The sequence below is a fragment of the Gopherus evgoodei genome, chromosome 7 (genome assembly GCF_007399415.2).
Source record: "Gopherus evgoodei ecotype Sinaloan lineage chromosome 7, rGopEvg1_v1.p, whole genome shotgun sequence".
Classification (NCBI taxonomy): domain Eukaryota; kingdom Metazoa; phylum Chordata; order Testudines; family Testudinidae; genus Gopherus; species Gopherus evgoodei.
The window spans coordinates 45531937-45557977 of NC_044328.1; the positions used below are offsets into that span (position 1 = coordinate 45531937).

The following is a 26041-nucleotide window of genomic DNA, read 5'->3' on the forward strand; positions in this document are numbered from 1 at the left end:
GGTTCCATCCTGGAGCACCCTCCTGTACGTCCAACCCCTCATCCCCTCCTGCACCTCAACTCCCAATTTTGTGAGCATTCATGGACCACCATACAACTTCCATACCCAGATGTGGCCCTAAGGTCAAAAAGTTTGTCCACCCTTTACCAGAGTAATGAAGTTCACAGGTCTCTGAAAGAAGTTACCAAGTAGCTGTGAAAGCACAGGCCAAAGCTTTTTTTTTCCACTATGCTGAGGCCTCTGCGCCTAGTCTGCAGGAGCATTTTGCACACAGCCCTCCCTTTGGCCCCACCAAAAAACGGTGGCTGCAGTTTTTCCACCTCCAATGAACAGATGGAGCCAATCTGGGTGGCCACATATACAACTTGCACTCTTCATTCTTCGGGAGGAACCGAACACTCCAGGCGGGAACTGGGATCCCGGCACAGACACTAGCTTGCCCCAGGGCTGAGAGCCAGAGAAAAGTGTGGCAGGCACCGGGGTGGGTCTGGACAGGTGCAGGGGGAGCCAGCGGGCTGGCCCCGAGCCCGGGGCGCTCTCAGCGCGCACACGAGCCGCAGCGGGCGAGCGGGCGGGGGGGATACAGCGCCCGTGCCGGGCCCTCCCTGCCTCTGACGCTATCAGCCAGCGCCGCTCGCCCGCCCGAGCGACTCCGAGGATTCCTGACCCGAGGCAGCGGCCTGGGCCATGCCCAGGCAGGAGAGAGGCGGCCCCGACACCTTCCCGGCGGCGGCTCCGGCGCAGTGATCGTGGCTGGCTGCTCCGCTCCCCTCGGGCTCGGGCTGGGGCACGGGCCGGCACCATGTGCTGGAGGCGCCGGGGGCTCCTTTAGTGAACCTTCCTCCGCGGAGCCGGCTGCGCCCCAGCTGCCCCCATGGACACGCAGGGGCCGGCGGGGCCCAGTGCCGCAGAGCACAGAGATTTCTACTGGCTCCGCTCCTTCGTAGCGGGAGGTAAACGCCCCTCGCCCCCTGCGCTCTGCCGGCGGAGGCCGCGGTGAGACCCTGCTGCTGGGCACCCGCCATGCTGCCGCGGCTGGGGCTCTGCGCCGCCAGGCTTTGCCTTTCCCCTTGGTGTGGCCAGCAAGCCCATGATAAAAACGGACATGAACCCATTGGCTGCGTGTTGTGCCCCAGGCGCCCCCTGGACACAGGGGATGGGGGCGGTAGTATATGGGGCCCGCGAAGTGGGGGAAGTGAATACCTTTGGCACAGGAGAGATATGGTGTTTGTTACATGGGGAAAGAGATAAGCGGCTTTCATTTGAACAACCTCACATTGTGCCCTTCTGCCCCTTCACTGATAGGGAAAACTTGGGTGCCAGGAGATTATCAAGGTCACGTGGCAGAGTTAGCTGTAAACCCTAGGCTAGGGGTTCTCAAACTTCCCATTGCACCATGACCTCCTTCTGACAACAAAAATTACCACATGAACCCAGGAGGAGGGACCGAAGACGGAGCCTGCCCCAGTGCGGGCCAAAGCTGAAGCCCAAGGGCGTCTGCCCTGGGTGCAGAGTTGTAACCTTAACTCTGGCCTATGGGGCTGCAGCTCAGGCTTGGGCTTCAGACTTGCTGGGGCTGAGGGCAAACACCAGCCTGGGTGGGTCGCAACCCACGTTGGAGTCCTGTCCCACAATTTGAGAACCCCTGCTGTAGGCCATGCTTTATTTTATACTCACCCCAATGATCCTCTTCAGAGAACTGTCGAAAATGGTACCTGCCATGGAAATAGTTAACATATTGTATATAGGTTACCCTAATGTTGTTAGCAACATCTGGTATGGCTTCTGTTGGGGGTGGCAGAGGAATATGTTCGAACAGGTCTTTCATAACTACTATCAACCCAAGAAAATGAGACAAACAGCCATTTAATTTCTTCTCTAGGATGATTAGTGTTCTTAAGGATTGTGAAGGGATATTGAGAAACATGGCCATGAACCTTATACCCCCTGCCCCCCCAATCATTACAGTATAGTTGTTTCACTTCCAAAGTGAGTTAATTTAACATGCAATAAAATGCCAGATAATTTGAAACTCTCCCCTCCCAACCAATTTTTGTGTGTGGATGCAAGGCAGTTTGTTCCCCCTGAAAACTAAAGTTATTCCCAAAAAACCTTTCTCATGGTACACAAGACTTTAGAAAAAAGAAATGGTCCCCAATGTCTTGATCCTGCCAGCTAATCAGTATGCATGAAATTGCAGGAATGAGATCTAAATGTTAAGTAGGATTCTTTGACATGTTTTAGAACTATCTAAATAATCAGACTGGTAAAGATGGTTGGAGTCTCTTAAGTGTTTAGGAGGTTTTGGAGATCTGTTGGTGCTAAACCTAAAAATTTGAAGGCAAGAAATTCCAGAGACAACATTGCTTTAGTATGGTCTCTTTACAGCTCTTTCCCTTTGAAAACCGGATCTTTCTAAAGGCATGGTTGGAGTCAACAGAACTAACTAGTAGACAGTTTTTTATATTAATATTCTTTAGAATATTATAAATAAGTGGTGGCTTGCGAGAGGAGAGTTACCTGTATGTAGCAGGTACCTGTATGTTTTTGCTTAATACAGCTTGTTTATTTCATGCATGTACTCCTGTTTGTATGCTTTTCAGAATCAGAAAAGATCATTACCTAACTTCTAACGGGATGCTGAATGCTCAGGCAACCTCATTAGCACATTTAGGAAAGTCTCTTTTTCATGTGAATGAAATATATTGTGCCTGTAGTTGTGACTTCTGAAAAACAAGTCTTTTTTAAAAAAAGAAAGAAAAAGGGGGAAATATTAGAAAATGGTCTGTGGAGAAAACAGACTTATTCCCCACACAGATAGGTCCTCATCTCTCATCACTGTTTGTAAAGTGTCGTAAAGATCTGTCTACTTAAGTTTTTCATTCTGCACTCATCACCGTGAATCTTAGTTTCTAATTGTTCTATGTACCAAATATTACTGTTGAACCAGCACAGAGCTTGACCGTGGAGAGAAAGCAGCCAGGATGACAGGGAAGTTGAACTCTGTAGACTTAAAGAAGAAAAGTAAAAAGAGGATGGGAAAGTTAAAATAACTTGCTGAATAACTGAATGTGGTTGTTGGGGGCATTCAACAGCTAAGTAGAACGGTCTTTTAAAAAAAATCTAAAGATCGATTTTACTAATTTCACCAAGTTTTTTAGGATTTGTTTTAAAAATTAAATTTTTCCTGAAAATGAAAGCTTATTTACTTTTTTAATACTTTAGTTCCTGGGGGACGGGGGGAACATTGTTCCATTTAAAAAGAAAATATGGTGGAGAAATAGTTGATTTAGCTGTTGACATGAACAACTCAAACTTCCCCTGTTGTTGTTGTTGTTGGTAAGGTGTTGCAGGATGTTGTGCCAAAACGACCATTGCACCATTGGATCGAGTAAAGATTTTACTGCAAGCTCATAATCACCATTACAAACATTTAGGTAAGATGGCTACTGTACATTTTAAAAAGTTTTAATTTTATACTATTTAGGAAAGTAGTGTCACTTCTATTTACCAATATGATTGTTGTAAACAAATGCAATGATTGGATAGGCAGTTGCTTTTTATGAGCACAGTTTCATTGTCTGCTTGCTGGATTTGGTAGGCCTGCACACCGGGGACTGTAATTAATGCTCTGAGATTGTTTATCCAAGACCAATGTTCAGTCAAAAAATGTGTTTATAAACAGTGAGATCCTGCAAACCTTATCCATATGTGTAACAAGACTAAGGAAGTGGAGCTACTTGGACAATTAAGGAGTGCAGGATTTGACACTTCATTTAATTTTTTTTTCTTAAATGACTGTGTAAACTTCAGATTAACTACTGTAATTCAAAATTATTTCCAGAACAACTGTAACACTGCCCCCTTCTTCACATGATTAGAATCATTGCATGGATGATGCCTGGATATTCTTTCACAACTTCATTGAGTTATAGGCACACAGTAAAGCACAACCTTGAATTGGATGACTTGTACATGTAAAATACTGATTATAAATCACATTAACTTAGAAATCCAAGAAATTTTGTTTAAAAAGAACATTTGGCAAGGAGAAATACTGAGTTATAATACAATATTGAAATGATTGTGATTGTATTCAGTTTGACGTACAAAAGCAGAAGGGAACAGCAGGGGCACTCGACTGCAGTAGCAGAGTCTGAATATGCAATCTAACAATCATAAGCTGAAATAGCTGCATGGTTGAGTCTAATATTCTTCTTATCCCCTGATTTTTTGTATTGGAATATGCAATCATCAGTTTATACGTTCAAATCAAATTTCACCATACTGCGGATGTGTGATTTGATACTGGAGTACCAGGAATGGCTTTGATTTGAATTGAATGCATATTTTAATTAAACATTCAGCAGAAAAAAAAAGAGGGGGAAGGGAGAATAGGTGAAAAATGGATGTAGAGAAGATAATGTTACATAGGTTCAGTTAGCCAAAATCCATGTTAAATATTTATACTGTCTCTTAATGTGTGGAGTTAAAGAAACATGGACCGCATGACCTGTATCTTTTAAAATAAACGCAGTTTTCAATAAATGGTTATTTTTTGAGTGGGAGGAGGGAAATTCTAACCATGTCAAAAGAATTTGTTCTCACTGAAGTTGTAGCAAGTATGAATTTCTAAAACCAAACCTTGTGAACATGAAGAACCATTCTCGTGATGTGTGAAAAATGCCATCCTTTTTGTTTGGATAACTAAACAGAATTTTAGCAATTTAAAAAAAATCACTTTTGAGCAGAGGACAAAGATGATAAACTTCAGTTGAATGAGTAAATATTTGTCAAAGTTAGTATTAAAAATTACATCGGAATATGAAAAATGTTTATATATTACAAATAATCTTTACAATTAATTGAAAGAGATGTGAGAAAATATTTGTTTTTTAAAATTTGTTAAATTTATGCATTTGATAGCAACTGTGTATAATAAAGGCCCTTGACTGGGACTTGGGAGGGCTGGGTTTAGTTCTTGCCTCTTCCACAGATTTCCTATATAATCTTGGGCAAATTATCTCTTTGTAATTCAGTTCCCCATCCTTAAAATTGGGATAATAATGCTGCCTTTTCACAAAACCCCTCTGGGATAATAAATTCATCAGTGTGTGTTAGGTGCTTACATACCATGGTGGTGGTGATGTAGTAAAGTTTGTGCATAGTTTTTTTTTTCTATTTCACCTTTGTAGTCAATTGTTTATTCCCTCTTTGTGTTCTACACAGCAGCATTGGTGAAGAATAAATTTAAAAAATAGGAGAATGATTGTAAAACCACAAATACTGACAGACTGAGAGGCAGGTGTAGTAAATTAGTCACTTTGTAATTGACTAGATTTAAAGTTATCAATGTCCTTAACTTCTGTGCTGTTAGTGTCCAGTTTTACAGTATTTCTCTGGGGGGATGATATCATATGGAATAGATCTCCCTCCTGCTAGGATACATTTCCCCAATTCATGGGGCCTCAAATGCATAGATTGATGAGTTTCCACAGAACCTGGGTGATGGGAAGGCTGGTGGAAATAGGCCCAAATTTCCCTCCCTTTGACTACATTTGGGCATTGAAAGCTAGTTTTCTGCCCTCCCCCCCACCCTTACATAAGAACAATATAATCTGGCCTTAGTTATATGCATACTATCTTATTGTCAGTAATACTTGCTGGAACATTTTTTCATTGTAACTCTGTTAAATATCTTTTTTTGTATTGATGACAGGAGTGTTTTCTACATTGTGTGCTGTCCCAAAAAAGGAGGGTTACCTTGGGTTGTATAAAGGAAACGGGGCAATGATGATTAGAATATTTCCATATGGTGCAATTCAGTTTATGGCATTTGACCAGTATAAAAAGGTAGTTTGATTTATTTTGTTTCCTTTTATGGCTACAGTGAATATAGTTTTAAAATGATAAAATAACATTAAAACCATGTCATTAACAAGCTCCCCCTTTTTTCACATTGGCCTAAATTATGTATTAATCTATTCATTTGAAAAAATGGGGGCATAAGTGAGAATATTTCCACTTTTGCTATAAGAAAAACTGTTCAAAATTTTAGTTTACTGTGTTTGTCTCACTATGAACAAACTGAAATATTTTTGAAAATAAAGCACTCTTGAACCTGCTGCTGGCCATCGTGCTAAAAAAGTGGCCCCTCTGATTGTAAAGAATGTAGCAGCTCAATGTAAAATGTAACTTCTTCGTCCTTTTTACTACTGTATAGGAAGGTTTATTACTTTTATAAATCAAACAGTTCATTTAAATTTGAAAGACATCCTGTCAGGGTTGGTGAAGCCTATATTTGTCCTGCACTGTCTGCACAGGAGAAAAATTGGCTCTGCTGGATAAAATGTAGTATTTTAGGATCCCACCAGATCTGTGAATTCTCTTCTTGTGTAGTGCATTTACTGTATCTAAAATATTGGAGCTTCAATATTGGTATAATTTTCTACTTGAGCATTGCTTATACTCAATCAAAATTAGGCCTTTACTATTAGAATGTAAAACTTCAAGGGTCAGATCCACCTTCCATTGAAGACAATGGAAGGACTCCAATTGATTTCAGTGAGAGTTGTGTTGACCCCTGAACATGGCTGTGAGGGCTTCCTTCTCAAAGAAGCAAATTCCAGATGACAGACATTTTTGGGGGGAGGGGAAGGAACTACCTGTAGCCAGTTTCAGATGTTTAAATATTTTTTTTTTCCTTGTACATTTTGCTCTCTCTGGAAGCTGTGAGTAGTTCAGGAGAATTTTGAGAGTCCAATCTTCTAAGTCAAAAACATTTTTTAAAATCTTTGTATTTTATGTTGTGCTATACACAAGAATACATGCCATACTTCATAGCAAAAGGGCTTAAGAATCCCAGAGACACCGGAGACCAAATCATGAGGTCTTTCCTCCTTTTAGTCTTAAATTCTTACTCAGATAAATTCCCACAGTTTAATACTGATTTGAAAATAGAGTGTAGGCTTGAGGTAGATCCTAAACTTAGTAGAATCTGAGAATTCCACTTGGTGCAGGTCACAGATCTGATCAACAGTGAATTTCTTATTATGAATAGAACTGTCATACAATACTAGATTATATCTGTAGTCCATCTAGTTTAGTATCCTGTCTGTCAGTGCACATTATTAGATGATTCAGAGGAAGGTGCAAGAAATCCTGTAGTAGAAGATATAAAGTAATCTGCCTATGAGGGAAGTTGTTTCTAAACCCTCGTCAGTTGCTTGGCTTATGCCAAAACACATGAGGTTTTATATCCCTTCCAAGGCATTTTTATTTTTTCTTTTAACCAGTATTAATATAACATGGGATGTTCTTGTCTATATAAATTTCCAACCCTTTTTAAATCCTACTAAGCGTTTGGCTTCAGTGAACTCTTGTGGCAATCAATTTCACAGGTTAAGTTTGTGGTGTTGGGAAAACTGTTTCCATTTCTCAATTTTAAATGTGTTCCTTTTCAACTTCACTGGAAGTCCCTTTGCTCTGTGTTATGAGGGTGAATAGAAGGCCCAGTCTGCATTCTTTGTACATTATTTTTATACTTGTATTGTGTCTCATCTCTAATGGAAAAAGTCCCATTTTTTTCAGTTTTATCAATCCACATTTGCTGATATAAAAATATTTTCAGTACAGTGGTATACATAACAAGTGAGGAGTATAAAAAGATGATTGAGAAGTGCTACTACTTCTTTACAGAAATTCAGCATTCTGTTTTTCATTTGTAGTGTCAAATAGTTGCTAACACATGCTTTGAAACAGTTATATTTACAGTAAACTCTGTGATATGCTTCTTTATCATATATCATGTGACTTATTACTGTTATAAAACTTTTTTACTTTGTAGCTAATAAAGAAGAAGCTTGGAATTTCTGGGCATGTACACAACTTAATGGCTGGATCCATGGCAGGTACAGATTTATTTTCACTTTCAAACACCACCTATTTTCAAAGGTAAATATTGGTTTAGGGGCTTAGATAGTGTTTCTTGAAATAAAATGCCACTGTAAGTCCATATACAACAAGAGATCTACAAAAGACTTGATAGGATGAATATTTCCTGTGGAAAAATTGTTCTTAATTAAAATAAAACTTTAAAGAATATAGCAACTTAAATTTTGAATGTGTTAAATCTTGTTAAAACAATATTTTTTTAAAATGCTTTAATAATGCTTCCCCAAATATTTTTATAATTACACTGAAATCATCTGTTTTTAATCAAATAAACAGTACTCAGAGCATGAAAGTTAAACTAGATTAACTGATAATCATGTCCAAGCTGAGAGAAATATAAAATAAAAATAATGAGAAACAGGATTTAAAAAAAATTCATTCACTTTTAATTATTTAAGGTAGTTTAACAACATTTATTAAATACATTTCTTAATTTTCTTGAGTTTTCTCAGCTGCTTAGGCATGTTTGATTTAATATATTTTTCTAGATAAGAGAGATACACATGTTCAGCCATGTCTGTGAAATGTACGCCGTTCACAAGAAGGACAATAAAAATAAAAATGCATATCTGTTCTGCATTTCTAAAGGGGGAGGGATAGCTCAGTGGTTTGAGCATTGGCCTTCTAAACCCAGGGTTGTGAGTTCAATCCTTGAGAGAGCCATTTAGGGAACTGGGGTAAAAAAATGGTCTGGGGATTGGTCCTGCTTTGAGCAGGGAGTTAGACTAGATGAGGCTCCTTCCAACCCTATGATTCTATTCTATGATTCTGTGCATGTATGAAGAACCTGCTAATATAGTTACAGTACTAAAATTGTATTCCTAAAGGGCTTCCCATGTCAATTTTGATGCATAGGGTTGAAATTAACACCTGACCTTCTGACAGTAAAATACAGTATCATACATATATAGTATAGAAAACGTTAAGTTGCAGTGCAGAATTGGCTTCCCAGCTTGGGTACCATAGATTCTAGTTCTAGTGTGGGTATAGAAAGATATTGGAAACCAACATGAAATGGAGACCCTATCTTACAAGAGAAGACGAGAAGAACTTGGCTTAGTTAGTCTAGCAAAAAGAAGGCTGAGAAGAAATATGTTTATACTCTATAAGGTCACCAGGGGGCATAAATCAAAGAGGGAGAACTATTTAAGTTAAAGAAAAGTGTTGGCACAAGAACAAATTAGTTTAAACTGGCCACAAATAAACTTAGGCTGGAAATTAGAAGAATGTTTCTAACCATTAGAGTTGTAAGGTTCTGGAACAGCCTCCTAATAATATTAGTGGGGACAAACACCTAATAAATTTATCTAGTTCTATCTTAAAATTAATCAGTAGGATTGTATGATGGGGTTGTGTGCTAAGATGGAGGTGAGAGGCTGGGTTGGTGGCTCAGGGAATATACCTTCTGATCCTATCTCTTATGTTCCTAAATCACATACTTCAGGATTTCAGCTTCACGTGGAGGGGTTAGATGAAAATTTTGTCCTCCCAATTTGTTTGTTTTTGTTTTTCCCTTTCCTCTAAAGCATCAAAGATGGCAACAGCTGGAGGTGTGACACTGGATGGGGTGGGCTGGTGCTCTGAGATGGTATAGAGAATCCTTTGTTTTAGATCCCTGACTGGTGGGTCTTGCTCATGTGCTAATGGTCAGAGTTTAAGAGGTCAGAAAGCAATTTTCCTTCAGGTCAGATTGACTGGGCTCCCATGTTTTTTGTGTGCGTGCGCCTTCCTCTGCACTATAGAAGTACAGGTTGCTTGCTAGATCATCTGGGTATCTCACCAAATCAGTTCCCTGCCTATGTCACAGAATAATTCACTTTCCTGAGGGGTGTAATACTTCAATCTAATTCAGGTTATTGGGCTCAATACTGGAGAAACTGGTTGGGGTTTAGAGGCCTATAATGTGCAGGAGATCAGACTAGATGATGTGGTGGTCCCTTCTGGTCTTAAACTCTATGATCTGAAATGGGTGGATTCTTTGGACCTTCGTACGATCCCTGGCCTTATATGACACTTTGGAATATTGTCATGGAACTCTTCTCAGCATGTACAGTCTTCTATCCTTTAAAAAAAAAAATCTGAATTCTAACAATTATTACAGTATTAGAAGAAATAACAGTTGCAAGCTGTGAGTGTAAAATACAAGGCATGAATTTTTATTTCTCCACTCAACCCAAAACAGCTAAGGAAGACAGTGGGGAGGTAAAAACTAATTCTTATTCCTACCTTTATATGAAGAGGACTTAATAGTGATTGACATTTTCCACAGTCATTAAATAGGTAGCTTTTGTTTTTTTTTTAAAATTGACTAACAGTGGATTACTGACACTGTTGCCTTCAATTAAGTGGAAAAGAACCTCATGAAACAAAGGGTTTTTCCCCTCTCCTCTCCAAACTGAACAAACAAACAAAAGAAGAAAGAACAAATGAAACAATCCATAAAATCCTAAAAGCTAACAAAATCCATTTGGCAAGACATGGTCAAGAACTTGGCTGGCTTTATACAGTATGAAATGGAATAAAAGCTTATCTTTCTCGCCCTACTCTTAGGGAAACGTGTTTTCAAAAGTTTATTCCCTAGTTTTGCTCTGCTGGTCTTAGGAATGTTGGGAGTCCTTCTGTAGATAGAGCTACTGCATCTGCCTCCATTTGAAGCACCATGTTGGTTAGACTACAGTAACTCTTTTATTTGTTCTGCAGTAGCACAGTGGTCCCCAATGTGGTGCCCGTGGGCACCATGGCGCTTGCCAGGGCATTTATGTGCGCCCGCCTAGTGCCCAGCAGGGGAGAGAAGCCGTGGCACTGCGCCTGCTGGGGACAGAGAACTCTGGAGCTGCGGGCGCCAGTATTCTCTGTCCTCCCGGCTTCTCTCTGCGCTGCCCAGATCTGGCGCCAAAAAAACACAAAAACAAAACAAAAAACCCAAACCACTCCGACTCTGCAGAATGGACGGAATGCCGCCCCGTAGCATGTGCTGCCCCAGGCACGTGCTTGCTCCATTGGTGCCTGGAGCCAGCTCTGTATGTGAGTAAGTGTTGGCACCCGCCACTCTTCTGAAAACATGAATGTGCTACTGGCCACAAAAAGGTTGGGGACTACTGCAGTAGCACCTTGAGACCAACCAATTATTGTGCTAAGTACTGTACAAATACTAGCATAAGAGACAGTCCCTGCCACAAGCAGCCTAAAATCTAAATAGACCAGATAGAACCAGTGGTTCTAAACCAGGGGTGTGCAGAGGTCTTCCAGGGGGTACATCTACTCATCTAGATATTTGCCTAGTTTTACAACAGGTACATAAAAAGCAGTAGTAGAGTCAGTGCAACGTAAAATTTCATACAGACAAAATGAGAAAGTAATAATTTTTCAGTAATAGTGTGCTGTGACACTTTTGTATCTTTGTCTGATTTTGTAAGCAAGTAGTTTAAATGAGGTGAAACTTGGGGACACACAAGATAAATCAGACTCCTGAAAAGGGTACAGTTGTCTGGAAAGGTTGAGAACCACTGCAGTAGACTAAGTGAGGAGCAGGAAAGAATATAACACACACGTAGAGGGAAAGGAAGGGGTGAGCATTGAAGTGAGGGTGGCAAAGGGTCATAGGAGAAGGGAAAGATGAAGGGTGTGAGCATGGAAGGCAGTGGAGTAAGGCTGAAGTGAAGAGACTGCTTGTGAAGGTCTAGAAGGGAGTTGGACTAAATGGCCATTTAGCACAGAGGAGAGAAAAAATTGAGCAAAGAGTCAGACAACATTAGTGTCCAATTGTGCCAGGTGCAACCCATTTACTTTGCTGGCTTGAGTCTCTGGTTGGCTCTGGGGGAAGCATGGCACTTCACATGCCCTGGTACCTTCGGAGAAGAGGTTTTCTGCAGCATCCTTGGACTGAGAAATGTGTCACAGGGTATGGCTACACTTGAAATCTGTGTGTGGTCACAGCGCCAGCGCTGCACGTACTTCACATCCTGATCTCCCAGCGCTGCACGTACTTCACATCCTGATCAGGTTTAGCCTGCAGTGCTGGGAGCCGCGCTTCCAGCGCTGCGGCACTGTTTACACTGGCGCTTTACAGCGCTGTATCTTGCAGCGCTCAGGGGTGTGTTTTTTTCACACCCCTGAGCGAGAAAGTTGCAGCGCTGTAAAGCGCCAGTGTAGCCAAGGCCACAGAAAAGGGTAATTCTCCCTGCACCTCTTCTCCCTTGTCATGCAGCTGTGTGTGCTGCAACTGCTTCTGTTAAGTTGTGTTTTTAAACACTGGAGATGTGGTAATCCTGTCTAGCCAGGGTTGCCAACATTGCTAATGTCAGTGGGACTAAATCAGTGTTAGCAAAATGATGGAAATGGAACATATTTCCTAATATACGCAAGTCAAAGGTATCCCTCTGCAATCAGGAGAAAAGTAGTGAGTATGGGGGAAGTACAAGTGAATGCAATGAAAAAAACCATTGTAATGCATATATTCAAGGAGGCCGGGTTAAAGTTACTGTGGAGACTTTAACTCTGAATTTCCTGACTCTTTTGTGATTCAGATTTCAGCCATAACTCTTAATTAACAGATAATTGCTTTATCATTTCCTTTAAGAAAAGAGAGAATTGGTTGAGAGGATAGAAAAAAATGGTAGATATTAGAGAATTGTTTAGAGAAAAAACAAAACAAAGACCCCCCCTACACACACAAACTCTTTAAAAGGAAGGATTTTGAAAACAAAGCCGTTTGAGTTCTCCAAATGTAAAAACAACCATACTGAGGCACAGAAACGTGTTTCCTCCATGCTTCTGATGAACTATTTTTGGCTGGAACAGTAGGGGAAAACATTGTGCTTCAGTATAGTTGTTTTTAGAATTATTGTTGTTTTCAGAATAATTCATGTGGTATAAGAGTAAGTATAAGAAACTTTAGCCCATCCGCTAATTTATAGAAAACAACTGAAAATAAGGGTTTAGAATGAAACTGCCATCTCAGTATTAACTACACCATCCCTATCGCTGTAATCATATCAGGATGAAGGTACAATACAAAAGGAACCATTCAGCTAACTCCTTGAGGTGTAAGCAATTTAATTATATTTTACAGGTTTATGAACTGTAGAATTTCCTGTAACTTTCCTGGGCTAGGGAAGCTCCTTGACCTGCCTGACAGGTCTGCTAGACTTCAGCTATTTTCTCATATGTACTGTTGCTACAGAGAAAAAGAATTCCTTGTGCTGTAGTCATTGGATTCCATGCATGGTTTAAAAATAAATTCAGCATGGGTAACTTAGTCCATTCCCCTACACTAGTGTAAGACTGTACCTTATGCTATTTGTGTATTTCATGTTCCTTTTGAACATTCACTGACAATATAGCCAGATGGGACTCCCTTTGTTCAAGTTAAACTTGTCATTAGAAGTCCTATATTTGGGGAATTTTTTCGATGTAGGTGTTTTTTAAAAAAAGGTTCTACAGTTTTTGTTTCTTTGTAGAATGATGGAACAATAGAGAATAGTAGTTTTCTACTTGCCAGGAAATATTATTTTTAATCAAGGCTGGTGTATATGCAATACATACATTTCATAGGCACAATTCTCCTTCAGCCCTTTTTTGGTCTAGAGAGATGCTTTTTTTTTTTTTTCCTCTTTAAACTTCCATTTGACAAGGAAGAGTAAAAAAGGTGAAATAGTGGTAAGAAATCCTGAAGAGAACTAGAGATGAATGCTTGTACAACAAATCTCACTAACAGTTCTCAGGTCCAAACACCAGTAGGGAAACAAAACAGAGTGTTTGAATTAATCCTTGTTGTGTTTCATGGCTTTATGTTCTTTTTGAAGAAGTGGTTTCTTTCAGCAAAGAGGGAGCAAGTTGTCTTATTCTTACAGGTCAATGCTATGCTCTGATTGCAAATGTCAATTCCTGCCTCTTAGCCAGGAAGTATCCTTACTATTTCTAATCCTATCACATCAAAGAAGCAACTGTGGAAAAGATATTAGCCCAACTCCAGATAATTATGGATAATTTGATCAGCTGTCAAATTTTGTGGCCTGGGCTGAGCTCCGACATCTCTACTGTCTAATATTTAGGCAGTAGAGATGAGATTAGACCCTAGAATTCATGTCGTCTTTTCCCTTTGGCATTCATTGTCACAGTTTGGCCCTTGAATCTCCCAGAAGAGGTAGTATCTATTCTAAATCAAAAAAGAAATATTGATACTTCCTGCTGTATTTCTGCCTACAGGAGGGATTGTCAACCTTTTTCTTTCTGAGGCCCCCCAACATACTATAAAAATTCCTCGGCCCACCTGTGCCACAACAGTGTTTCTGCATATCCAGTAGATGAAAAGCTGAGGGTATGTCTACATCTACAATTTTGCAGCGCTGGTTGTTACAGCTGTATTAGTACAGCTGTAGAGGGCCAGCGCTGCAGAGTGGTCACACTTACAGCAACCAGCGCTGCAAGTGGTGTTAGATGTGGCCACACTGCAGCGCTGTTGGGCGGCTTCAAGGGGGGTTAGGGGAACGCGAGAGCAAACCGCGGGGAAGCAGGTCTCCTTCCCCGCGGTTTGCTCCAGTGTTCCCCAAACACCCCCCCCAAGCAGGTCTCCTTCCCCGCGGTTTGTTCTCGCGTTCCCCGAACCCCCGTGCAAGCAGGTCTCCTTCCCAGCGGTTTGCTCCGGTGTTCCCCGAACCCCCGTGCAAGCAGGTCTGCTTCCCAGCGGTTTGCTCCGGTGTTTTTTGAACCCCCATGCAAGCAGATCTCCTTCCCCGTGGTGTGCTGTCGCGTTCCCCGAACCCCCATGCAAGCAGGTCTCCTTCCCAGCGGTTTGCTCCGGTGTTCCCCGAACCCCCCTGCAAGCAGGACTCCTTCCCAGCGGTTTGCTCCGGTGTTTTTTGAACCCCCGTGCAAGCAGATCTCCTTCCCCGCGGTGTGCTGTCGCGTTCCCCGAACCCCCCTGCAAACCGCGGGGAAGGAGATCTGCTTGCACGGGGGTTAGGGGAACGCGAGAGCAAACCGCGGGGAAGGAGACCTGCTTGATTACCAGAGAGGCTTCCTCTGGTATGCTGGGATACCTGTTTATTCCACGGAGGTCAAGAAAAACGCTGGTGAGTGTTTACACCTGATGACCAGCGCTGGATCACCAGCGCTGGATCCTCTACACCCGAGTTTCAACGGGTGTACGGCCAGCGCTGCAAACAGGGAGTTGCAGCGCTGGTGATGCCCTGCAGATGTGTACACCTCCTAAGTTGCAGCGCTATAACTCCCTCACCAGCGCTGCAACTTTGTGGTGTAGACAAGGCCTAAGACCGGTATTAGGGGTAGCAAGCAGAGCAATTACCTGGGGCTCTGAGAAGCTAACTTGCTCAGGCTTTGGCTTTCAGCTTAGGGCCCCAATGAATCTGTTCTCTGGTTATTTTGGCGGACCCCTGAAACTTGCTTGCAGCCCCCCAGGAGGCCCCGAATCCCTGGTTGAGAATTACTGGCCTAGAGGAACAGATTAGTGTCTTTCTCCCACTATTTGCCATTGATTCCCAAGAAAACATGGCGATTGTGGCCCACACTGGATTTGTTGAGTCATTAGGTCTTTTCAGAGTGTACATCCTTTCATTAAACTTTGTGGTTAGAGGACTTCATCAAAAACGTGTAAAATATGGGTTTTGTTAAGGCCTTTTCACATGCAGTTTTTTGTACTCCTCCATTCGGAGTTTTCCAGATTCAGATACTGTTTGGATTTTCGTTTGGCCACTTGTATGCACCAAACTCCTGGAGGTTCTGTTGGCCAGTTTTTCCCTGAGGAATATGCATCCAACTTTACTTGGATGACTGCCTGATCAAATATATATTTCCTCAAATATAATGTTTTTTTGCGAACTGTGAAATCCCATCTGGATAGGACTTAAGTTACTCCACCTTGGAATAGAGTTAGGTGCTCCATTAGGGAAAGTCCAGATGTTGCCAGATAGACTGTAGTCTGTTGGGTTTGCTTTTGGTAGTGCAGGTTAGTTTATTTGCAATTTACATCAGCTGAACCCTGGGTGACACTGCCCAGAGACACTCCTCATGCAGATGCCTGTTGTTTTTGTCTGAAAAAAACACTCCACACTCTCTGAAAGGTATCTTACTCTTCTTCAGTGAGTGTATTGATAATCCAGGGGGCAAGAACCTTTGGTTCTCTGACTTGAGAAGCTTAGATTGCATAATAACCAATATCAGCTTTCTGGGATGGAGAGCCAGTCTGTGGATTCTTTACAAGCTCAACTGGAAAATCTCATTCAGCTTACTACAATTTGACTTCTCTGGAGAAGTCACCTTGTTCTGGTAATGTATAGAAAGATGATGGTGCCTATTTAATCATGGTGTCACTACGAGTATGCAGTTCCAAGAGGAAGCCAGTTTTCTGCCAATGTGTAGAAGCTTGTTCCTTCTCTTCAACATATCTCTCCTTGAAGACTTATCTATCTGCTATGGCAAGTCAATTTAAATGTTGATTTGTTTAGCAGGAGTGATTGGTTCCTGTGGAAAACCGTATGAATTTGTGTTTGGTTTTTTTTTTCCCTGAAAGGAAATAATTACTGATTTTGTCACTGGGATGTCACCAAAGATGAACACCCGAGTTTTGCTTCTTATGGTTCAGTTCCTTCATGGGTTGGGGAGTGGAAGCTTAATCACTGTCCTTTGTAACCTGAAGATTTCATAAAACTTGGCTGCAAAGTTGCAGCAAGAAAATTACCCTTGTTTGAGCATTCTGATCTCAAGATCATCAGCACCTATGCTTCTAAGATGCTAAACAGAGGCCTTCTGTAAAATTAAATACTTATTGTAATAAATCTGATTCTGCCAATAATATATCTGAATGTGGTTTCTACCTTTCGAAACTGAAAATAAAGATTTAAATATATTTTTAATAGTCTGAAGAGGAGATTCCAAGATTGCCTGGATTTTATAGTTCCTCTGAGACCCTGAATAATACTGAAATGTATTTCACTTATCTCTCAGTGGTTTTCATTGTAACTGAATCCTACTTTGGAAAAAAAAGTTTTACTCACTGGATGGCAAATGTGTCCTTGAATTTTGTTAGGCCTGGATTAAGGAATTTAGTACAACTAATTAGTATGCGCTCATCTTGTTTTCAAGCCTCCATGAGAACCTTCAAATCTGTTATGGCAAAATATTTGGCTTGCTGCCTTTGCTCCCTTCCAGAACAGTTAAGAGGGTATTCCATTAGACTTCTCTCTGCTTAGACTGAAGGGGCTGAAACACGGTCCCTTGGTGCCTGCAATGTGTCAGTATCATCTCATTTTCCATTCTAACGGGTCTGTTCTGCAAGTTTGTGTTTGAGTTTAAAAACTGCAGTATGATGAGCCTACCTCTTTTTTGGATGTTGGTTGCTCTGTCTGCCCTGTATACTGGACAGTACTTGTAGGATGGAGTAGAAGAGAAGTAACAAGACAGAATTTCATACCTTGTAATTGTTTGCTTTATCTTCCTCTTCTCTCTCTTTGCTATCATCTTTGCCCCTTACATTGTGTTTTTTTTCTTTTATACTCTAAATGTTTCTTGATTGTGTGTAGTGGGTTGTGGAGGGAATATTAAAATTATATAACATACCCTTACCTTAATAGAATTTTCTTTGCTTCCTGGATTATAATTGTAAAATGGGGATGGGGTGTGGGAGGGAGAAACTACAGCAATCTCAGACATTTGTACGTGATTTTAGTTTTCCCTCCATGTTCCTTGTAAACAATTCATGGGTTACGATCTACCTCATATCTTAGTGATAGAGAGAAACTAATTATTTAAATGATGATGTTAGTGAGGACTGTCATTTTAATCTATGTTCTGTTTGTGATCTGCCCCTAAAATTGTGACATCTAAGCCTCTATGCAAATTTGGAGCAGCATGATGGTAGATCTTTAGATTTCTATTGTCCAAGTAAATATCATCTTATGAAGTCTAACCAAAGAAAAATACAGATAGAGAGATTTATAATGGAAGTGATGATATAAGTTAACTGCAGGGCATGTCAATGGTGCTACAATAACACTTGGCCAGATTTTCAACCCTTATTCATGTACGGAGCATTTACTCACACAACACTGACTTCAAATGGGCTACTTCCACAATTAAGTGCTGCATGCATAATTAAGGACCACAGAATCTGGCTCTGTAAATAATATGGCACTAACTAATTTATTGTCATTCAGCTAAGAGTAAATAGAATGATTAAAAAAACAAATTAAATATCAACATAAATTAAAACTATTGTTAGCCATATTTTAAGTTTTCATTTAGAATATATTCCATGTGTTCAGATACAATTTAAATATACACTTATAAATATATAGTAATTGTATTGTTAGACTTTTTTCTAACATCACTTTTTGGAAATTAAATGTATAAATCTGGGGTGCTTTCTCATTTAATGTTTGAATATTTAAATATGGCAGGATTAGGTCCTATGTCCCTGCTCCTACAAAGATTTACTCACTACTCATGCAGGTGAGTAGTCCCACTGACTCCAATGGGGTTGTTCATATGAGTACAGTTAGGGTATGGCTACACTTGAAATTTCAAAGCACTGCCGCGGCAGCGCTTTGAAGTGAGAGTGTGGTCGGAGCGCCAGCGCTGGGAGAGAGCTCTCCCAGCGCTGCACGTAAACCACATCCTCTACGGGTGTAGCTTGCAGTGCTGGGAGCCGCGCTCCCAGTGCTGCGGCACTGATTAAACTGAGGCTTTACAGCACTGTATCTTGCAGCTCTCGGGGGGGTGTTTTTTCACACCCCTGAGCGCGAAAGTTGCAGCTCTGTAAAGTGCCAGTGTAGCCAAGGCCTTAGTAACATAAGCCTTTGTAGGACTGAGGTTCAATTGCATAGCTCCTATTAGTGCTGATGGATACAAATGTAAATACTCTCTGCATGTCTGAGTTTTGTTCTCTTAACCTTTGATTAAAGGTATACTTTTAAATTTGACTTCTAAATGTTGTTGTTGAGTATACATCCATATATTAATTGTTTGCCTTGAAAGGATCCTTTGTTGCTTAAAACTATCTAAGATCAATTAAGGTCTGTGGTGGTGTTCATTTTTTTAAATAGGTATAACAGCAGTCATTTGTACTTACCCTCTTGATATGGTAAGAGCGCGTCTGGCATTCCAAGTAAAAGGGGAGCACAAGTACACAGGGATTATTCATGCATTCAAGACTATTTATACAAAGGTATTTCATTTTCTCCTTCCATATTTGTTAAAGAAAAATGTGGTGTTTATATATTTTTTTAATGCTGTGCAACACTATTAGCTTAGTGGTTTGAGTATTGGCCTGCTAAACCCCAAGTTGTGAGTTCAATCTTTGAGGGGGGGATTTGGGGCAAAATCTGTCTGGGGATTGGTCCTGCTTTGAGTGGGGGGTTGGACTAGATGACCTCCTGAGGTCCCTTTTAACCCTGGTATTCTGTTTAATGATCTGATGGAAACTAATGAGAATTTGTCTTTGACTGTGTGTGTAGCACACTCTCGTTTTACAAAAGGGTCTCATTTTACTCAAGCTGGTGGAGAGTGGCTCAAACTGGTGGAAATGGCAGAGGACAACAAATTGAGAATAACAGTGGATTAGCAGTGGTATATACTCCTGAGGTTTTTGCCTCAGAGAATAATATTTATAACGGGGTGGAAAGATAACATACTTATTTGTGTGTATCCCTACTTTGTGATCTTGGGTGTAGGTAGACCTGCCTTCTCCTCTGTCTCCTAAGTAGCCAATTTATAGTCCCTCCTCTCAGCATAAGAGGAAGAGGAAGATGAGGTTAATATTAATACCTCATTGCGTGGCTAGCAGTGTCATACAAACGACTTGTTGTCAGTACAATCAGTTCCATAATAATCTAAGTATTTATAATTCTATTTATCAAGAATTTGTTTGTATTTTTATTTTTCCTTCAAAAGGAAGGAGGTTTCATTGGATTTTACAGAGGACTGATGCCTACAGTTGTTGGAATGGCTCCTTATGCTGGTACGTTAAAAATATTGTTGACAGCATTATACATGCATCTCACAGTTGTATTTGCAAAATTTGTATTAGCTTCTGTTAAACTGAAGGGCTAAATTTCTGCTTGGACAGAATGAAAAGGGCAAACTGCAGGGAGTCATTTGAAGCTTCCCGATTTTATGGTAGATCAGCTTATGATGATGATCAGTGCAAGTTAGAATAGCTGCTGTAACTTATACCACTGGTGAAAATCCCTAAGTGACCTTCCTGAGATGTGAGGGGCCAGTGACTGGGTTCTCTCTCCCTCCCCACCCATAAAACTTCTCCTATGGAAAAAGGTGCAGGACCTGTTCCTAAACCTGGCCAATCTGGCTGTAGTTGCTATGTGAAAGGCCCACACAAACTAAGGAAAATAGACTGACTGTAAAGGGAAACAATGAAACTGACTGTCTGTTCTTGAATGAAGTAAATAAACTGAAAAGATAAGAGATTTTTTTTGTCAATTTCTTTCATTTATACTAATCTTAAGTGTTACTTGTGACTATAACATGTTAAGTTAAAAATCACTTTTTTCAAAGTATTTTAAGACCCTTGGTTAGAAGTTACAGGACAATTGCAAAGTATTATTGTATGCACACTTCCATTGCATGTATAGTACAAAAAACAATTCTTAAAATTAATGCCACACTTTTTTCCACGGTGTCTTCTCAACACGTTGCAAATTAAAACAAGCTGACTCCTAGACCACACCTAGATTTGCTATTGGATAAACATGTAATATTTGTATTGATTTATGTAATGTATGTAACTTTTCTCTCTTTCACATGTTTAATAAAAACCTCATAAAGAATCAGGAATTAAATAATTCATTGTGTGATTAATGTCTTATGTTACAAAGACTATGCGTATCAGTAAGAAACTTGCTGTTTCCTAAAGTCTACATAAAATTACATTTTTCTCTTTCAGGTTTTTCATTTTTTACCTTTAGTACCTTAAAGAGCATTGGACTTGCCCAAGCACCTAACCTACTTGGAAGGCCTTCATTAGATAATCCTGAAGTCTTAGTTTTGAAAACACATGTAAGCTTGCTGTGTGGTGGCTTGGCTGGAGCAATAGCACAGACAATATCGTAAGTTTTGGTGGGGTTTGTGTGTGTTTTGTTTTGGGTTTTTTTAGCTGCACTTATTGAAGAAATTATATGCTGTTTTGGATTAAGAATTTTTCTTAGATGTAATATTTCAGAGTTAACCTTTGTTTACCTGATAGCTCAGAAACTAGAATGCACTGACTTCATGGTACTTCACTTTCTAAATGTGTGTTAATTTTGAAGATCTTTAAAAGTATATGTATCAGATCATATCCTACTGTCTTTGTTCTGACAAATTTGCACTAAGGTAAATTGGAGTCTTACTGAGAGTTGGAGTTGTTTTATACCAGTTCATTTTAAAACAAAATCATAGCTACAAATATATATTTGTTACTATATTTGGCATCATTTATTTTTATTTCCCCCTCCTTTTCTACTCACTGCCTTTGTCAGATTTTCTCCATGGCCCAGAAGCAGGGAAATTGATTGGATTTATTTATTTGGTATTTAGTTTTTTCTAAACTAGTTAATTACAAATGTCACACATGCATTTCTGTTGAAACTTTAAAGGTGAGTTTTCTTTTTAATGCCATTGTCTCCCTACTACATTCTGTTTTACACAAACTGTTTTATGCTCTGTCTGATATTCATGTATCTTCTTTACTTGTCCCTAACGAAATATATTAAGATATTTGATTCATTGTTTATAATTGTGGTGGGGGGAAGTCTCCCTTTTTGGCTAACTTTAAGCTGTGTTGGGCACTGAGTTTGATCCTGGACTCACTATAAAGGGAACGCTGAGGTTTCAAATGGAATTTTCGTGTGTGTGTATGTGTGTGTGTGTATTCATATTTTTGTCGTGCAAGTAGTTTAAAATGCTTTAAAAAAAAACAAAAAAAAAACCCTCTCTTCTTTAGATATCCACTTGATGTAACTCGTAGGCGAATGCAGTTAGGAGCGGCTCTTCCAGATGCTGACAAGTGCCTGTAAGCATTTTATTATAATTTCCTTTTCAACTGTAGTAACTGAATTCTTAAGTGTATAAGTAAACCTCTTAGTTTAAAACTAATACATGATCTACTGTGCTATAGATTCCTTCATATTTTCAACTCTCGGAGATGGTAATATGTTTCTGTGCTCTTAACTGAGAGGGAAACTTTTTTCTTTATTGTGATCTCTTTTTTAAAAATCACAGAAAAGACCTGCTAAATTGACTGCAGATCGCTCTCCAGCCTACCCTGACTAGAAGCGTATGGTAAGTCGATGGGAGATTTTCTCCCGTTGACCCCCTGGAGTGTAGACTCTGTGGTAACTCACCCTAGGGTACGCCGACTCCAGCTGCGTTGTTCATGTAGCTGGAGTTGCGCAGTGTAGGTCAACTTACCACGGTAGTGTAGACATAGCAATATAATCATAGGATCAGAAGGGATCTTGAGGGGTCTTGTAGTCCAGTCCCTGGCACTCAAGGCAGGAGTGCTGGGGACCATTGTGTCACCAACTTCCATTGTCTTAAATGGTGCAGGATCTGGCCCCAATGTGAATGATAATTTTTTTCTTGTTTACTTTCACTTTCTTGTAACCACAGTACTGATTTACAATACAGTTATAGTTGGACACAGAGGGTATATCTACACAGCAATTTAGGCCTAGGGCTGAGTCTGGGCTCAAGCCAACTCCCCTTTGCATTCACACTGTAAATGTGCTAACCTGGGGCTCAGACCCAGGATCTGAGCCCATGTTAAACTGTGACCAAGACCCCATTGCTTTCATGTGTGCATGAGGCCCTGACTTGACTCAAGTCCAAGAAGTCCTCTGGATGCATCTCAGAGGAGCAGCGTTGCATGTAATCAGCACAGTGACCAGAAGTACCATTACTGCCTGGGAGTGTACTTCCTGTTCCTGCTCCTCTCGCTGCCACGGCTCCAGCTCTTCTTCTCTGCTATGCAGAGTTTTTCTGGAGTAGGGAGTAAAGCTGCCAGGCAGGAGGCGACTACGGGCCGCCAGCATGTTGGGGGTCATTCCTCCCCTAGCCATGCTGAGCGAGAGCTCTGCCTCTCTGTCTCCCTTCAAGGCAGCCATTTGGTCCCTGCTCCACTCCCTGGCCTTTGCTCTTGGGCTCCCCTGCTCTCCCTGCTGCTGCATGTGCACTGGCATCTGGGCAGTGTGCTCTGTAAGGGCAGCCAGTGGGAACCAGCCCCAAAACTTCATGGCAGTCTCCCAAGGATCCCTTATCCCTGCCTCTCCAGGTGCATGAGGGACAGTGATAAGGGATCCTCAGGACATATTACCCTTGACTGAAGTTAAAAAAGGAACACATCTGAAATGAGAAAAAGGAATTAAAAACATAAAGGCATTGTGCCAGATGGGTAGCAACATCAGGTTGGCATTCTGATGCTTCACTGGCAGCTAATCCTGCTCTGAGCTGGATTAATTTTCAGGTTTAAAATATAGTTGCCATAGTCCACACAGAGCCAGGATTTTGGCACTTGTGAAGCAGAAAGGAGGAGGACTAGGGAGTGGAGTGAGGTGATTCAGTTATATAACTTTTCCATTCCCAGTTGAGTCACTGAGGCTTTGATACTGTATTAAAGAAAACAGTAAAAACACACCAGCTTTTATATCCATGCTAAATTTCCATTCAATGCATTTGAACCAACCCTCTCCCAGCCCTCAAATACTTGGGCCAAATTATAAGAAGTAAGACTATTGGACAGCAAAAAGTAAAGTAAAGAATGCTATTTAGAGAAATGCAAGATTTTCTTTAGCCTAGGAGAGTGAGCTATCAAAGATGGTTCCAACCCTATAAAGCTAATACATAGGATCAAATCCTGCTTGTCTCATTTGTGTGGGTATTCCTGTTGAAGGAAATAAGACTTACATCTGAGCAAGGACTGAAACCAGGACTTCAGTATTTGGCTCTATAAAATGATAAGAGATCCCCGAGGGGTGCTGCAGCAGATTGCATCCCAAGGCCTGGGATACACTTCACCCTTCTGCAGCCAGCAGCCCGCAGGCTGGGGTGAGTGTGTGTTTTTTCCTCTGAAACCTACATTTTATGTCAAATGTCAAAACAAACTGACAAACAAATATTCTTCATTGAGCATTCTATTCTAAAAATTAAGTATTGCCAAGTTTTATTTCAGTAGTTAAACAACTCTAGAGGCTGATGTTCTAGTTATCCTCAGAACCTTTTCCTGCCAATGTGAATCAGCCTAAAGGTGAAGAGCACAGTTCTCAGATACCATCTCAAACTGCATTTTTTTCTACTGAAACAGCCACCAAACGAGTTACTTATGCAGTTGATGTACTCATGTGCTCCTTATGGGCTCCTGAGTCACATCAATAGCACCTCCACAGGTAGGAAACTGGGAGCAGTAGAGATTTCCCACAGTGCGCTGTGTTCCTAGTGCTAGAGTGTTGACACTGGGGGAGAGGGGCGCTAGGCATTTTGGGATATATTTACTTTGACTCAGGTCTGGGCACTGCAGTATGGACGCTAGCACCCTAGGTTTGAGCATGGGTCAGAAAATTCTTAACCTGGTGTTAAAATGCAATGTAGATGCTCAAGTCCAGGGTTTTCTGAAACAGGTAAGCTGACTTGAGTTCCACGAACCCTAGGCTTATGTTTCTGTATAGACAGTCTAAGATCAAATATCTCATGCTCTTCCATAGTGCGCTTTGGTAACACTAAGTGAAAACTCCATAACAGAACATTGTTCAAATCCTATTAAATTCACACTTTTACCAAGAACTGGCATTAATTTGCATGGAACAAATGAAAGTTGAAATCCATTAATTTTCTATTCAGTTATATAAACATCAATCTTTTTTTAGTTCTTTTCGTATAAAAGGTTTGATTACTGGTTTTGGTGATCTCTTGCTTCTTGGGCTTGCAGGAACTAACCATTCTGAAGACACTGGGTCTTACACTCAGTATCGCTGCTAAGTTTGTATTTCGGAGGAGTCCATATCTTTGACTCCCAGGATGGATGGACAGTGATCATAATGTTGGTATTTGAACATGGGGAAAAGAGGAAGTAAAAGTCCTCAAGTTTGGAGGATTATGGGAGATGTGTTCAGGGAATAGTTTCATTGGTAGCTCGTGAATGCTGAGCCATCTTGCAGATCTCTGACAATACTTTTTTTTTTTTGGTCCCTATATTTTACCATCTATTTGTTGATAGTTACTACTTTCTTCATTTCTATAAGAACTCCAGTTATTAGGAAGAGACAGGTATTAGTAATGGGTGATTCGATCACTAGAAACAGAACAGGAGTACTTGTGGCACCTTAGAGACTAACAAATTTATTTGAGCATAAGCTTTCGTGGGCTACAGCCCACTTGTTCGGATGCATAGAATGAAACATATATTGAGGAGATACATATGCACATACAGAGAGCATGAAAAGGTGGGAGTTGTCTTACCAACTCTTACTTAGTTGGCCTCTCAGAGTTGGTAAGACAACTCCCACCTTTTCATGCTCTCTGTATGTGTATATATATCTCCTCAATATATGTTCCATTCTATGCATCCGAAGAAGTGGGCTGTAGCCCACGAAAGCTTATGCTCAAATAAATTTGTTAGTCTCTAAGGTGCCACAAGTACTCCTGTTCTTTTTGCGGATACAGACTAACACGGCTGCTACTCTGAAACCTGTCATTAGAAACAGAGAGAGCTGGGTTTGCGATTGGGGGAACCGCATGGTGACTTGCCTGCCTGGTGCAAAGGTTGCGGATCTCTTGAGATATCTAGATAGACTTATGTGTAGTGCTAGGGGGGAGCTGGTGGTCGTGGTACATGTAGGTACCAGCGACGTGGAAGAATAGAGAGAGGTCCTGGAGGCTAAATTTAGGCTGCTAGGTAAGAGATTGAAGTCCAAGACCTCCATGTAGCATTTTCTGAAATGCTTCCAGTTTCACATGCAGGGCCAGTTAGACAGGCAGAACTGCAGGATCCCAATGCTTGGATGAGACAATGGTGTACGGAGGAGGGGTTTAGTTTTATTAGGAACTGGGGAAGCTTTTGGGAGAGGGGGAGCCTATGCAGGAA

At 40.8% G+C, this 26041-nt stretch overlaps 1 protein-coding gene across 5 annotated transcripts in view; it reads left to right on the plus strand.

Annotated features, from left to right (window-relative positions):
• The first annotated feature begins 635 nt into the window (after positions 1-635).
• The window catches only part of SLC25A16 (solute carrier family 25 member 16), a 31571-nt gene continuing 6165 nt past the window's right edge, over positions 636-26041 (plus strand). Inside the window, exons 1-9 of one of the 5 annotated variants that reach the window (XM_030568720.1) lie at positions 636-953; positions 3345-3437; positions 5720-5853; positions 7847-7910; positions 19014-19135; positions 19861-19927; positions 20870-21032; positions 21908-21976; positions 22186-22245. In XM_030568720.1, coding sequence (XP_030424580.1) covers positions 875-953; positions 3345-3437; positions 5720-5853; positions 7847-7910; positions 19014-19135; positions 19861-19927; positions 20870-21032; positions 21908-21976; positions 22186-22204 — 810 coding nt within the window. In that variant the 5' untranslated portion in view covers positions 636-874 and the 3' untranslated portion in view covers positions 22205-22245. Of the gene's footprint in view, positions 997-2603; positions 2675-3344; positions 3438-5719; positions 5854-7846; positions 7911-19013; positions 19136-19860; positions 19928-20869; positions 21033-21907; positions 21977-22185; positions 22246-26041 lie in introns of all 5 variants that reach the window. The other 4 variants (XM_030568719.1, XM_030568718.1, XM_030568721.1 and 1 more) reach the window with 4 other exon arrangements.